The sequence below is a fragment of the Cervus canadensis genome, chromosome 33 (genome assembly GCF_019320065.1).
Source record: "Cervus canadensis isolate Bull #8, Minnesota chromosome 33, ASM1932006v1, whole genome shotgun sequence".
NCBI classification, from domain to species: Eukaryota; Metazoa; Chordata; class Mammalia; order Artiodactyla; family Cervidae; genus Cervus; species Cervus canadensis.
The window spans coordinates 35,182,015-35,198,158 of NC_057418.1; the positions used below are offsets into that span (position 1 = coordinate 35,182,015).

The 16,144-nt window shown below is 53.3% G+C and overlaps 1 protein-coding gene across 2 annotated transcripts in view; it reads right to left on the minus strand.

Annotated features, from left to right (window-relative positions):
• PDE10A (phosphodiesterase 10A) overlaps positions 1-16,144 on the minus strand; it is a 337,901-nt gene that overhangs the window by 251,754 nt on the left and 70,003 nt on the right. Inside the window, exon 1 of one of the 2 annotated variants that reach the window (XM_043456797.1) lies at positions 4,263-5,661. The exons of the other annotated variant lie outside the window; for it this stretch is intronic. Coding sequence (XP_043312732.1) covers positions 4,263-5,145 — 883 coding nt within the window. The 5' untranslated portion in view covers positions 5,146-5,661. Of the gene's footprint in view, positions 1-4,262; positions 5,662-16,144 lie in introns of those variants that run through there. 2 annotated transcript variants of the gene reach the window in all.

Below are 16,144 nucleotides of genomic sequence, written 5' to 3' on the forward strand. Positions count from 1 at the left end.
CAAAAGAAGAATTTTGTGAAACTAAAAATTGACGAATCTGAATAATTCCACCTGGTTCAAACCGCTTCTCCTTTGGATTAAACCCTGATGCCACCAGTCAGGACAGACACAGGCACCCCCACTTCGCTGGGCTCTTTCCTGATCTCACCCAGGCCTGGCGGCAAGTCCTCACAGCGCTCCTTTGCTGTTATCTTGGGGGGTGTCCTATGGGCACTGCAGCTCCTTGGAAGGACTAGTTTCCGCGTTGGCACCTCTCTGTCAGTTGCTGGTAACTGATTTACACCCGGTGTCGCTGCTGTGTGGTCAGCCTGGCATCCCACTGCAATCCCAGGATCATCAGGTCCGCAGGAACAAGTTCAGTGTGAAGTCTAGTGTAGCGTCTGTGTGTTACACACACTCGCTCTTAAAAGGGATCATATTTATCTCAGCTTGCTCAAGTGCTGGCCACACAGTATCTTAAGTCTCAAGAAACAGAGCAAAGAGTGGTTAGCCAGGGGTGTAGACTGTATTAAAAATCCACCTTTCCTAGACACATACACATTTTCTGTTGAGAATATTTTAGAAATATACAACAAATTGTAGCATGAAGACGTGTCTGCCGCCGGCACCAACACACACTTTCTCATCCTGTCTCACTCTCTGTCCTGTCTCACTGTCCTCGCTGGCTCTGCACTCTCTGAGCAGTATTTTTCTTTTCTACAGCTCTGTGCCTTATTCACAGCAGCCTGCGGGGGCAACACCCATGAGGAGAGAGGCAGGAGCATTTGTGAGAGGAAGAGAGAGACAAGGACCTTCCTTTAACTTTTGTGTGTCCTGAGGGCAGGATTCCCAGCTCAGCTCCAAAAGTCCTTGCCCCACCGGTGTACACAGCCCCTGCACGCCCTGCCACGCTCCACGTGTAGACAAGGTGAGCTGTTTCCTCCAGAAGACAATGCAGCTCCTAGTGGCCTGTCAAAGCGTGACCTCTTGGCTTTCCTTTCCTGTCTGTGTGCATGCACACACACAGACACACACACATACACACACACCACTGCAAAGTGGACTTCACAGCAACACCTCTCCGAGCAGTGAAGTCCCGAGGCCCAGTGCCGGAGGACAAGCTCGGAGGTCAGCGATGAAAGGCGGATGGCTGATGCAGTCGGCACCAGCCTGCCAGGGTCGGAGAGAGCCCGCCAACCCTCCCGGCGCTGGGCAACAGTGCCGCGCTTGCTTCTCGGAGGCTCTCTCCTCCTGGTTGGTGAACTCTTGGACCACAGCCCGCTAGGGCAGCACCTGGCAAGTGGCAGGAACTCTTAATAAGTGTTTGCTCCGTGCATTACCAAGCGAATCAGTGAATCTGTATGAACCAAAATGCGAGCCAAAATGGACAGGCGTGGAAACAGGACATTACACTCTCAAAACATGATTTGCTTTCTGATGATGATACAACAGGCATTCCTACAAACAACAATCAGACACAGCAGCCTTTACGTGACAACTTGCTTGTGAGACCCAGAAGAGATCAGACAGAAAGGAAAAAAGGGAATAAACGTGCACCAGCTATGACACATGTGGGCACTTTTGCATTCTTACAGAAGCCCAGATTTTCCTCAAAAAGACTCGTTTTCATTGACAAGTATCAAACAAGTCTGCCAAGCTTCAGGTACTTCAGCAGTTCTCACAAATGTGGCTTGTCACGCAGCAAGAGACAGAAAGAGAGTCCCCAGCGTGAAGGACACAGTGTCAGAGCAGAGACTGGCTGTGGTCCTTAAAGCCACCATCGAGCCTCTTGCCATTTTTGCAGTGAGGTGGGTCCAAGAATAGATTTTTCTCAAAAGTGTGTGTGTGTGTGTGTGTGTGTGTGTGTGTGTGTGCGATTCTTTGAACCCCATGGACTATACAATGCATGGAATTCTCCAGGCCAAAATACTGGAGTGGGTAGCCGTTCCCTTCTCCAGGGGATCTTCCCAACCCAGGGACCTTTAGTATTCACTACCTTAGTAAGGTCCCAAAGATTTTTATAAGCAGTGGTTCCTAGTCAAACCCCAAGCTAATTCTCACTGACTTGGTTAAGGGGGAAAAAAAACAACAACAAGAAACAAACAAAAACCCTCAACAACTCTTGAGTCTACACTGGGCCTCTCCCTGTGGAAGCTCCCTGCAGAGCTGGGGGGTGGGAAGCCGGTGGATGGCCCTCTCCCCGGGATCCTCTGTCTTTCCAAAAGGAAAGTTTGCTAAGGACTCTGCCAGGACACCTCCATCCTACCTGAGCTGTTCATCTTCATGCTTCTCCCCAACATCCCTCCCAACCTGCCCCACCCCAGACAACCAGCAGTAACAACAGAAACAAACCTCATCACTTCAGGGAAATCCCCACACCCCCAGGCTCCCTAGCACAGCCTTCCTCCCAGAACTTTCACATGCAGGTGTGGGGGCCTGCACCCACTCCCTCCCTTCAACCAGGTGCAAACTGTGAAAAGCAGCTGTTTTATTTTTTACCGAAAGAAATCCCTAGTGCAGGAGGAAGGGGGCAGACGGGAACCCCAGTCCTAGGCACCGGACTAACCCAACTCAAGTCAGAGTGAGTGAACTAGGAGCTCCCCGCTCTCCACCAACCTTCATTCAGTTCACGGCCAGGCGGGGCCCGTTTCAGCGAGTACAGATGTCCATGCCTAACACAGATGCCCACGCCTAACACGCCTAAGGGCAGCAGGGGAGGCCGCGCCCCCAGACCGCGTCCTTCCTGAACCGCAGCATCTAGGAATCAAGCAACACCCGCAGGTGCGGGCCCGAAGGAGGCAGACACCTGAGGGCTGCCCTGCGGGTCGGACTGGGGGCAGGCTACGGGCTGGGGGTGTCCGCTGGGAGTCCAGGGCCCACGCCCCGCTGTCCTTTCAGGTCAATGGCAAACACGAGCAGAGACCGCCGCCAGCGGCTCCAGACCGCCAACAAGCATTCACGAGGCCTGAACCCCGCCAGGGAGGCGGGAGCTCGCGGCGGGATGGGGGGCGGCAGCCGGGCCTCACCAGACACGCTCACACGCCCGGGAACGGCACCCCCAGAGGTTCCCGGGTGGGCGGCGAGCTCAGACGGGTTCCGGCCGCGAGGAGGGGTCGGACCCCGGGTGCCCGGGAGGTGCAGGTCGGCCGGGGTTGCGGAGTGAGCGGCAGACGGGAGCGGGAAGCCGAAAACGGCCACCCTGGAACCGCCGGCTGGGAGAAGGCGCCGCGGAAACGCAGGTCCCCGGCGAGAGGCAGACAAAGGCTCGGGTGCGCACGCGGTGGACGGTGGCGCCGGAGCCCGCGCCGAGGGCCGCGAGGAGCCCCGCCCGACCCGGCTGGCGCCGGAGTCGCCTGGGGTTCCCGCGGGCGCAACCTCCCGCCCCGCCCCGGTCCTCACCTCGGTCGCCCTCCATCCAAGACAACGGCGACCCCCTCCTCCGCGCACCCGGCGCCTCTTCCCTGAACATCTCCTGCCTCCTGCCTCCTAGCAAATATCTGCCTCGATGCTTCTGCTCGGTTTTGCCCCCCTCCCCCGTGACACGCCTTCCGCCACCCCTGCTCCGGCGCGCTCCGAGTCCCGCTCGCGGGGAGTGCCCGAGGTCCCGGGTGGGGCGCGGCCCCAGGGGTCCGGACCGGCGGCGCCGTTCTCCCTCGCCCTGACACCCCATTGTCCTGCCCCTTACCAACCCGAGCACCGGTAAGCCCCAGGATCTAGACCCTAGAGAAAGTGGACTCTGGGCGAAGGCGCGCCCATCTCCATGCGGTCAGTCCACGCTCTGGAACAGGGTCGCAGTGGGGCCCGGGGTAGCCAGGCCGGACCGCGACACCGACCCCGGGGAACCGCCAGTGCCTCCACCTTGGGGAGCGCGGGGTCCCGGGGTCCTGGCCTGTCCTCCTCCAGCCGGTGGACGCAGCGGGCGAGACCCCCCGGAGGAAGGAAGCGCCTCTGCTCCAGCCAAGTGGCCCCAGGCTTAAGAGAGAGGAGCCGGTGTCCGTGGTGCGGGAGTTGATAGCAGACGTGCAGGGCAAGCGTGGCCAGAAACAGCCCCGGGGGCCCGAGGCGGGCAGCAGGTCCCGTCCCAAGCGCGCGGCTCCCGCCGCCCTCCCGGCTCACCCTTCCCCGCAACACGAGGAGCCTGGGGAAGCCCGCGGTTCCGGGCTGGCCGAGTCCCCCGCCCCTCCAGAGAAGCCCACCACCGGCCGGCCGCCCAACGCCCCCCCGGCCGGCCACACACACCCGGCCCGCCGCCCGCCGCGGGGAACGCGGAGCCTGGCACTTACTGGGGCTCAGGAAACACTCCGTCAGCCTTCGGAAGCAGCTCGCATTATTAGAAGGTCCATCTTCCATGTCGGAGCCGAAGAGCAGCGGGAACGCGGCGGCGAGCGCGGCGCCGGGGCCTCGGGGCCGCCGCGCCGTTCGGCCGCCGCCGCCCGGGCTGGGACCGGGACCGTGAGCGGGGCAGCCCCCGCCGGCGCCCGGGAAGCCGCGGGAGCCCGCGCGGGGGGCGGCCGGGCCGAACGGGAGCCGGGGCGGCGGCGGCGGCGGCCGGGGCCCGGCACGGGCCGAGAGCAGCAAGCCCCGGAGCGCGGGGGAGAGGAAGAGCCGCCGCCGCCCGCCGCCGCCGCGGTGACTCCTGCTGGGGGGGACGCTCAGGGGAGCCGCCTCTTGTCCTCTGCCGCCGCCAGCATCGCCGCCGCCTCCTCGGGCCGCCGCCGCCGCCGCCGCTGCGCCCTCCCTTCCTGGGAGACGCGCGGGGAGGTGGAAGGCAGATGAGGAGGGGAGAAGAGAAGGCGGGGGTTGGGGGGGCGGCGGCCAGAAGTAAAAGGAAGATGGAGCGGAGGCGCGGACCGGGGAGGAGAAGGCGAGCGCGAAGGGAGCGCGCGCTGCGACCCAGCCGCCCCCGCCGCCGCGCGCAGACAGGGCGCCGGGGCCCCCCGGGGGGCTGGCGCGGCCAGCGGAAGAGGGGGGCGGGAGCGGGGACCAGGCGCGCTCGGCCGGGCCGCGGCCAGGCGGCTCGGGGGCCGGGCCCGGGCCCGCTGCGCTCCTCCCGCCGGCGGCGCTGCGCCCGGGCTCCGGGCGGAGTTTGCCGGAGCCGGGCTCGTCCCCCGCCGCGGGCAGGGGGGCCTGGGGGCGGGGAGCGAGTGGCTTTTCGGGGCTGGCCATGGCCCCCCCTCCTCCTCCTGGGGCTGCGGGTGGGGGCTGGCCCCGGGCGGGAGGGGCGCGCGACGGGCCGAGACTCCGCGGGCTCCGCCCCCGCAGGGCCAGCCCTCCGGGGCCGGTCGGCCCGATCGTCAGTCTAGTCCTCCTCTCCGGTCTTCCGCGCCCGCTCGGCCCAGTCTTCACATCGTATTCCGCATGGGGGGCGGGAGGACCCGGGGCCCGGAGGGCGAGTCCCCCGCGGCGGCGCCTGGCTGCCGGCCGGCGCGCACAATCGGCGTGCTCCCGGCGGGCGAGGGGCGGCGGAGACGCTGCCTGCAAGCGTGGCGTGGTCTGTGCGCGCTCCGGTGGTGGCTGAGCCTCAGCGACTGCTCGAAAGCAGCGGAGAAAAGCGCCGCAGTGCCGCTGCCCGTGGAGGCGGCGGCGGCGGCTGCAGAAGACGCCCACTGGTGGAGCCGAGGCGCCCCACGCCGCAGCCGCCCGCGCCCCCACAGCGCGCCCCGCAGCTACTTGGCCCCCCGGGGCCAGGTCCCACGCCCCGGCGGCTCCCGGTGTCCAGGGTGCGCCCCAGGCCCGGGCGGGAGGGCCGAGCCACGCCTGGGTCTCTGCGAGGCGTCCTCACATCTGGGCCTGGTGTTACAGATTCGTGAAACCGCCGCCCTGCAGCTGCTCCAGCTGCGCACCGCCGGGCGAGCCCTGTCGGCCAGTCCCCTGCCCGAGCCCGGGCGCCCTCCCGCCGGCCGGCCCGCAGCTCCAACCGAACTGTGCTCACAACTCCCAGGAGAGTGCCAACTCAGACGTTGGGTTGGAATTTCTATCAAGGCTTACTGTTTCCAGTAAACTAGGGTTTAGCAAGCCAGCTCTTCCCCAGGACTCCCTTTCTGATACTCACTTTACAACGAACTTTATGTGCACAACCCAGTTTGCCCAGGTGAGGCCAGAGAATAGAAAAAGCAAACAAGTTCTGAGCCTTGAGTCCTCACCCTCGGCTTCCTCTGACCATGGCCCCCTCCCTCGGCTCCCAGCCCCAATCCAGACAGTTGCTACAGAGGGGAACTGTGTCGCCCAACGGGCGCTCTGAGCACAGAGCGGCCGCCAGAAGTTTGCCAAGTTGGAGAGCCGAGCGCCCGCCCGGTGCACAGGTGTCGGTGCCCGCCCGTCGCGTGCAGCGCGGTCACCGCAGCGCTGCGGGTCGGGGCTGGGGCGGCGAGCCGGCTGCCCCACGGCGAGACGGGCTGTCCAGACTCCCTGGCCTAGGTCACCTTCCCAGGACTGGGGCCGGCGTGCCGAAGCCCAGCTTCCGCGAAAGTCCAGGCGGTCACCTGAGCGAGAGGCGTGCGCGGCGATGCAGCCGCTCTGTGGCCGCAGGGCCGGGGGACCCCAGTGTGCGCCTGGCCCCGGGGTCTCTTCTAGCCCTCCGCTTTTTTTTTTTTTTTCCTCTCTGTCCAGTTCGGAGGGGTTTTTATCTTGAAACGTAATTTCTTCCCTAGTCTGCTTTTCCCCACTCGCATCCAAACGCCCACAGTGGAAAGGGGCATGTGTGTATTTGCACCAGACTGGGCAGGCAGGGCGCCCGGACGGCGGCGCGGCTCCGGTCCCCAGCAGGGTCCCCGGGCGTTTCCGCGACTGCCGGGTGGACTCAGAGTCGCTCCTAGCGCGCGCCAGCCCTGGCACTCGCTGGATCGGAATTCCTCACTTTGCGGAACCAGCAAAAGATTCCGGTGGCTCTTACCTTAGCTGGGGGTGGAGGGGGGTGGAATTTGCCTGCCCTATTTGATTGGGTTTTTTTTTTTGGCTTAGAAAGAACCGAAACGGGCCATGCCGCGCAGCCGGGTGTCCCGCAGCCTCCAGGCCGACGCGGCTGGCTTCGTAACACCTGTTACTCTCCCGAGAGTCGGGGACCCGCGCGCGCGGCGCCCTCGGCCCCGCGGGAAGGGTCTCCCTAGCTGCCCGGCGGTTTGGGGAGGACGCGTTTCTCCTGGAAGGGTTCACTGTTCTTTCTTCTACAGGCAAAATGCTTCTGCGTGTCCTTTAGGTTTCTTCGGTTGCCTTTTTGGAGTCATTAAAGTGACTTTCCTGTTACAAGAAAATGTGTCTTTAGTTTGAATAGAAGCCATCGGAGCGCCGGGCACAGGGCGCGGGGAGGAAAACATCAAATATGTGTTCTTTTGGGTCTTCGTTAAATCAAGACACAAACTTTAGGGTGTTCAATAGCCCTCTTCTGAAATCAACTTCTTTCTACTTTTCTTCCTTCTTTTCTCCAGCGAATGGCTGGAAAGCACACACTTCCCGTACCAATGAAAAATGCCAGAGCCTGACAACGGAAAAGGGAACAGGTTGAGGAGGAGCTTACTGATTATTGATTATATCTGTTAAGTGTCCTCCTTACTTAATACTGGAGGGCACTTCTGTTAATGTAAATCCAATAGGCGCCCAGCCACTGCTGCTTCTTCATGAAATATTTAGTCAAAGATTTAAATCACAAACACACAACCTTAACAGCAGCCGTCACTCACCCCTGCGTTCAGGTGTTGCGACACCTGCAGAATGCCGTTTCTTGCAGACTCTTTTCCTTCGCTTTGAGTCTCCTTAGTGATGTCTCAGGAGAAGAGTGGGACTGAACACTCCTCACCCCAAATCTTTCAGGAATAAACAGGTGGGCTCTATTAAGTGAGCTCTCCATTCTGATAGCCCTCATAAAACCTGAAACTTAGTTACATGTCAAAATGTTATCAGATCACAATACAATTTAAGCACAACTGAAATGAGGAGCTGTAATTCCAAGAGCAGAGGAAGAACCACTGCCAAAATTCACCCCACTACCACGTACTCTCGAAGGAATGAACAGTGTCCTTCCTTCTCAGGTGAAGATACGCCAGTCCACACTGCAAAGAATGAAAACTGAAAGAGTGTTAGGGGGGCAGCTAACACCAGGAAGGGTGCCAAGATCATGATGCTCACTACTCGTAGCTCAGCATTTTAGAATATAAAACACTCCCCTCTGCCCTTTATGAAGGAAAATCATCAAGAAAGAAATTTATATTGATAATGAAGCCTAATATTAGTGGACCTGTGCAACCACAAGCATACTTTAATTCTCTAAGAATTCTTCTATATGTTATTTTAAAAGTAGTTTAGTTATATATTAATTTTAGTATTTTATGCATAATAATTCATATATAGAGGAAAGAATATCTGCCTGATTATTATCTAATTTGAAAGATATGTTCATAAAAACATTTTAAAGCATGGCTCAAGGAAGAGACTAAGAAATGGTAAAATGTAGAAATGGTAAAATGTTGGTTTTTCTCATAAAATTATAAAATTTCTTTATAAGTTAACCATGCACCTCTTTTATAAAAGTTAGGTACAATAAGTATGATTAATATTTTATGAATGCTGTGATCAACATGTGGGCCTGTATCTCAATTGATTTTATTTTACAACTTTTAATATTAGTGCTTACAGCTATAAAAATTCACAGTACTAATTCTTGAATAATCTGTTTTTTTCTTTTCAAATGCTAGTAACCTTTCTTTATAAAGATATAAGACACAGGTTGATAAAATACTAAACTTGTCTATTTATACAGATAGTCTATAAAAGGACATTCTTTTTTTAATTTTTCTGACATTTAAAATACAGTTATCTGAGCAAAATAATTTACAAGCAAGTGTCTATTGCTCCCAAAGGTAGTAGAAATATGTGGGTTTTACATGTCAGACTTTTCCATTTAATTGTTACAAAATTATCAACATGTATCATATCACACAAGCTCTCTGCACTCTAAGAAGATAATTTATCCCTTGTCTGGCATGTTAAAACTGGAGTCCAGCTGCCAGGCACTAATTCATGCCCTCCCAAGCCCACCAAATCTCTCACTAGAGTTTTAAGCATTTCTTTCTCAAAGCCTCCTTTCATTTTTCTCATCTCCAATCCATCATAGCTTTGTTGTCTCCTGGAACTAATGTATTTTATCTGCGTATATGAATGTGTTACACTAAACCTCTTAAAAAATTTAATGCACATAAAATTTGCATTGACAATTCTACTTTAAAGAGTCTGATATCTGAAGTTATGCTTCTCTCACTACTTGTAATCTATAGCAGAGGCCAGCACACAAGAGGCACTCAGTGTTTGCTCCCCTACCTGTCACCTCACGCCACCTGATTACAAACTTCCGGTAGCACTGATGGTAACAAATCTTGACTACAGAGAAGCATGCATTCTTACAGTACTATTGTAGTCAGGCCTATTTCTTAAAAGGGCATTACAATTTCAGCAAGAACAATTTTATTACAAAGTCAATACACTGAATGGGACAGCCTTGAAAATAGACTGGAGTTGATAAAACCAACTCCTTCAGCCCTAATATTCCTAAAACTGCAGATTAAATTATTTTATGAACTCAAACAAATTAACTATAAAACAAACTACATTTTAGTATTGCTTTGTGTTATAAAACAACTAAAAACTAGTTGCTATTCTTCACTAAAACAATGCCAAAATGGTGCTTAATTTTCAATTAGGGAATGTTTTTGAGAACTGGCCAATTGTTAAAACATTAATATTCCAAATAAATCTCCTTAAGTATCCATCCATACCTTCTGAAAGGGGGATTCAGCATATTTCTTGGTGAATAATAAGATCCAGGTAGAAGTTTTCATCAATCAAAAGCAAAACACTAATTCCTCATGAAAATAAGCTCTGCTTGAGGGCTGTGAGTATCCAGCCCCTGGGGCTTCCCTGCTGGCTCAGGCAGTAAAGAATCTGCCTGCAATTGGAGAGACCTGGGTTCGATCCCTAGGTCAGGAAGATCCCCTGTAGGAGGGCATGGCAACCCACTCCAGTATTCTTGCCTGGAGAATCTCATGGATAGAGGAGCCTGGTGGGCTACAGTCCACGGGGTCACAAAGAGTTGGACATGACTGAATGACTTCACTTTCACTGCGTTCATCTAGCCCCTAGGAGACTGGTGGTAAGAGGCCTGTTGAGGTTAAACAATTAATACTAAGTTTCTGTGATAATCCTATGAGCATAACTACATTTTGAAGATACTGCCATTTTGAAAATATTGAGTCACTTCAGAAGCCCACTGAGATTCACAAAATGCTGAGGCAGTCTTCACTTCGCAAAAGCACCCAAAGTAGAATACAACCCTGAGTTCTGGTTAAACGATCAACGCTTTCGCTGAACTTTCACAGGTCAGATGTATCAGTTTCCTCTGAGGCTGTCTTAAGAGTCAAACAGAAAACTTAATAAGAGAATCCTATACATTTATATATAATTATATAAGTAAAAGACCTAAACAAAAGGAACACTTCTCAAAGAGAGCCAAGGTCAATTTAAAGCATTGAAGCAGAAAGTGACTGTGGCGGCAACTGCGGATAAGTAAGACAAGCTAGGGAACGGCTTAAATCTCCTGACCCCTACGACCACCTTATATACAGACAAGCAGAGAGTTTCATAGATGGTTGTCAAAATTCCTAATAAGTGTGTTCCCCCGGGGGAGGCGCACCTTGCTTCCACACAAATGATTGTTGTGATATTTGAACTGTGTGTTGTCAAGGTCATTTGAAACAAGCAGGTCTTCATCTGTGGCTTGAGAATCCTTTCCTTGCAAACATTATTTTAATGGCCACATTTTACAATGAGACTTGTCCTTTATACAAGGGGACACGGTGCAGTTAAGAGAAAAAAAAGCAAAATAGTTGATTCCGAGATTTGTCTCGAAAGTAAGAATCAAAATGGCTCATTCAATCCAGAGAATGCATTCCTTTCTGTTCATCTCAAAACAAAAACCCAGCAAAACACAAAACCCATGGCTCCTGGCCTGGGGCACACACGCCCGGATCTGGAGCAGGACTGGCAGGCCTTTAAGGGTGGGCAGCAGAGGCCGTGGCCGTTCCCACGGGCGAGCGGCTCGGGCCGTGACTGACCAAGACTGGTTTCCCCTGAGCTCCTCTCGGGAAAGCCCCCAAAGGGAAAAGGAGACGGAGAGAAAGGCTGGTGCAGCCACCAAGGGCACCGCGCACGTCAGACACACACACAGTTCTCCCCGGTCCGGGTTTCAGGACACAGACGGCCCTTGTCCGGACGATCGCAGCCCTCCTCACACACACACCATCCTGTGTCTGGAAAAGCTACATGTTGTGAATTATCACTGAGGCGGAGTGAAGTGAAATCGCTCAGCTGTGTCCAACTCTTTGTGACCCCAGGGACTGTAGCCCACCAGGCTTCTCCGTCCATGGGATTCTCCAGGCAAGAGTACTGGAGTGGGTTACCATTTTCTCCTCCAGAGGATCTTCCCCACCCAGGGATTGAACCCGGGTCTCCCGCATGGTAGGCAGATGCTTTACCGTCTGAGCCACCGACTTTGCATATTAATTGTTTTGAAAGGACCCTTATCACAAAAAAAAAAAAAAGGACTCATAGAAGCCAGAAAGTAAGCAACCTTGTTTTTTTAGCCACAGTTGTCTGTGTGACCTGACGGGGAGCCAGAGACCCATGCTTGAAGGAAGAGAAAGCTGAGACAATGCATCTTCCGTAACCTCTGGACACTTGCACTTTGGCTGGTTGAGATGCAGGGGTTTAATAACTTTGCTTTATCTTCTGTACTAACTCACATTGTAGTCATCAACAAAAGCAATGGCAGAGTGCCCTTTCCTTCCCAAGGAGCTCTTTGGCAGGACCCTTGTTTCAGACAGAGGGGAGGAAAATACTATGGGCCAGAGTCTGGAGGCCCCAAGTTCAAATCTGGCCCTTTGCGACCCTAGGCGTCTGGGTAGACTGTTGCCATCTGCTGCTGTGTGTGAAGGGCTTCCCCAGTGGCTCGGGGGTGAGGAATTCACGTGCAGTGCAGGAGCTGTGGGAGACACAGGTCCATCCCTGGGTCGGAGAGACCCCCTGGAGAAGGGTGTGGCAGCCCGCCGCAGTGTTCTAGCCTGGAGAATCCCCAGTATTCCAGTCTGAAGAATCCCATGGACAGAGGGGCCTGGCAGGCTACAGCCCATGGGGTTGCAAAGAGTTGGACATGACTGAAGTGACTTGGCACGCACGTACGGTGTATGTGAAAATTCCTTTCTCCTTCTCCCTCTAGGACTCCATTCTGGCAGAGATTTTCACAGGAAGTTTCCAGAAATCTGCGCGCAGGAGTCCTGAGCCCCTGGCGCAGGATTCCACACGCTGCCTGTGCGCCAGGCTCTGCTCAGGTGCTCAGTCGTGCCCGACTCTCTGAGACCCACGGCCTGTGGCCCGCCAGCCTCGTCTGTCCAGGGGGTTCTCCAGGCAAGAGCCCTGGAGGGGCTGCCTGTCCCTTCTCCAGGGGATCCCCCTGAGCCAGGAATCCACCCAGGTCTCCTGCACTGCAGGGGGATTCTCTACCAGCTGAGTTACCGGGGAAGCCCCACACTCCGCTACTGGTGTTCACAGTAATCCTACGTAAGAACGTGTGTCCCATTCAAATAACCCATCATCACTTCTATTGGTAACAAACCCCAACTATGTAGCACATCAAGCCTAGCTGAAAAAATAAACAAAAAAGCCACGTATGTCCCTAACTGGAATTCCCCGTAATAGATCTCCATTTTTCTTTTCTTTAGCTTGCTGCGCCCTGAGAGCTTCTGGCTGAGGGACATACCTCTGGCCAATCAGGCAACTGCCATCTTTGCAGAAGATCACACCAAGGCTCAGTGGCCCTAAGTAATCTGTTGGCTTTGCCTTCCACGTCATACTGGTCCTTTCTAGGGGCCCAGCTGGCCCAAGCCCGAGACGGTGCGCCTGTCACTGACGGGGCAGGCAGGGAGCATCCGTTTCAGCCGCGCCACCTGCCAGGCGGCCAGGAAACCGCTCTGCCACGCAGGGTGGCTGGGGTGGCTCGTGGGGCCTCAGCCACAGACCGCTTCGATGGGCAAGTCCCAGCACCCTCTGTGTCGCCTCTGTCCATCCCCTCCTCCCACAGGGAGCGCGGGTGGGCCTCTGGTCCCGACGTGGGCCTCTCGATCTGAAGACGGAGTAGAGGTGGACATATGTGGCGTCCAGACCTAACACACTTCTTAACGCGAGTCACCAGGAAGTGCATGTGAGTGAGATACAGGAAACAAAGGGTGGCTTCAAGGCAGTGACATCACAGTCACCACTCGGCTGCTCTTCCATCCGCAGCATAGAGTCCTTACCACAGGGGCACTGAGGAAAATAACAGAACATCGCTAACTCAGATTCAACTCATTGACAACAGAAGTTTAGAAATGTTAACGTGCGTTCTGAAAAGTTCTCCTACTTCGTTTGAAAAGGTGGAATTGAACATTAAAACCAAGTTTAAAATGACTATGACTTTTATCTGATAATCTTACATAATTGCAAATAAGTCGAGATATAGTCACCTTAATTAAAATCCGTGTGTTCCCCGTGGGCACCTTATTATCTCGGTTCTGGAATTAACCAGAAGCAGTGGCAATGTTTTTAGGGAAGCTGCCAAGGTCAGAGCTGGTAGAGAGGACGTACAATCCCTGGTCTCTTAGAATACCCCAAACCTCCAGCACTACACATGCTTTAGGTGAGGAACAAGAATGGGGATAAACGTAAAACAAGCTGAGAAGTTACAGTCGGGTGGGGCCCACTAGTTGAACTGTGGGAGGGTCACACTGGATGAAACAGACCTTGATCACATTACAGTTTCCCGGTGTCTGTTGACCACGTTCCTCTACCTTCTTGCTAACTGCTGGAGTCTTAACACGTGGACACTGTACACCCATGGCCTGCCTTTCACACTGCTGTTGTTTGGTCGCTAAGTTGTGTCTGACTCTTTGCGACCCCAGGGACTGCAGCACGCCAGGCTTCCCTGTCCTTCACTATCTCCCGGAGTTTGCTCAGACTTAGGTCCATTGAGTCAGTGATGCCATCCAGCCATCTCATCTTCTGTCACCCTCTTCGCCTCCTGCCTTCAATCTTTCCCAGAATCAGGGTCTATTCTGATGAGTTGGCTCTTCGCATCAGGTGGCCAAAGTATTGGAGCTTCAGCATCAGTATCAGTCCTTTCAATGAATATTCAGGGTTGATTTCCTTTAGGCTTAACAGGTTGGTTCTCCTTGCAGTCCAAGGGATTCTCCAAGAGTCTTCTCCAACACCACAGTTCGAAAGTATCAATCCTTTGGTGCTCAGCCTTCTTTATGGTCCAACATACATGACTACTGGAAAAACCATAGCTCTGACTATATGGATCTTTCTTGGCAAAGTGATGTCTCTGCTTTTTAATATGCTGGTTAGACTTGTCACAGCTTTTCATTCAAGGAACAAGCGTCTTTTAATTTCATGACTGCAGTCAGCATTGGCAGTGATTTTGGAGCTCAACAAAAGAAAATCTGTCACTTTCACATTATCCTACTCTGGTAAAGAGATGGATTTCATAGGTTTTCAATGTATCACTGTTAAATCATCCTGAAGAAGAAGATCACTGTTTTTGAAGAACAAAAAGTAAATGAGGACTCCACTGGTGGCACAGTGGATGAGAATCCAACCTGCCAATGCAGGGGACATGGGATCCACTCCCTGTCCAGGAAGACCCCACACGCCTTGAAGCAAGAAAGCCCGTGCGCCACAGCTACTGCACCCACGCTGCAGAGCCCGTGGGCCGCAACTTCCAAAGCCCACTCGCCGAGAGCCCAGGCTCTGCAACAAGAGAAGCCACCCAGTGAGGAGCCTCCTGCAACCAGAGAAAGCCCGTGCACAGCAGCGAAGACCCACAGCAATCAAAGATGAAAGTAAAAAGTAAATGGTCTTTGCTTACAAATTCCCAGGGCCTCTCTGTTTTTCTGAATATCAGCCCATGATAGGCTACAGAGAAACACTCTTCCAATCTTTTTAAACTATTTTGATTAAATTTCCCTAACCCTCGTTTCCCGAGACTGGTAGATTTGGTGGTGTTATGTTTTCAGGATCCAATGAGCCTGACACCCCGGGGTGACCACAGAGGACACGGAACCCCTGAGGAGCAGAGACTGGTGACAGCTACTGGTGCCCCCTGAACCCGAGGACCGGCGTGCGCCATTCACACAGCCCCTGAGAGCCGAGTCAGGCCAGGGGGAGAGCGCAGATGGCTGGTTCCGCCCCCTTCGTGTGGGCCATTTTCTGTGTCTCTCCATGAATGTGTTACTACGGCTGCTCTCAAACACTCGGTTAATTTACCCCCATAACTGCTCATAACAGCTCTCCAAGGTGACTTTTATGGGCTAGGAATTAGGCCCATTTTGTAGATTTTGCACGTGGATTATAAACCTGATGAAAGGCAGCTACAGAAGGCAAATTAGAGCCTTTGATTTCCCTTTTAGATATATAATGTGTGCTTTATTCTCCAAAGCAGGATGTCTGCATTCAGTATTTCCAAGTTTTTGTGTTTATTATAGTTAGATCACTTTAAAGAGGGCTCAGTTAATATGCTCCTCTGATATAAAAGCAAGCTTAAGCATAAAATAGCCCAATTTTCTATAGCTGGGTTTTTAAGTATACATGCTATGAAAATCTATCCATTTGTTTTCAGTCAAATCTTATTTCTTAAGTAACCATAAAATACAGGTGAAGTCTGATTTAATGTTTTGAACTCTGATTTAAAGAAGTTCAGTGTAAATAAGTTTTCAGGAGATCAATGCAAGGAGGTTAGGGTTAGGGCTAGGGTTAGATCTATAATCTAACTAAAAATATCCCTTTATTGATCTGTTTGCTTGTCTGTTTTTGGCCGGACCTCAGCTTCTGGAATCATAAATCCCTGACTCGGGATCACACCTGGCCCTGGGCAATGAAACTGTCCTAACTACTTGACTGCCAGATTATTCCCTAGAATATCCCTTTGAATCCTGCATTTAGAACCTGATTCAAATTATAAAAAAGAAGATTTCCACAAAGTTTATCAGAAAATCATTAATTGCATAAAGGTATCCATTACCCATCTATATCTCCTGGATCACTGTCCAAAGCAAGGGCTTTTAGCTTGACCAAAGCCTTTTAACAAAAC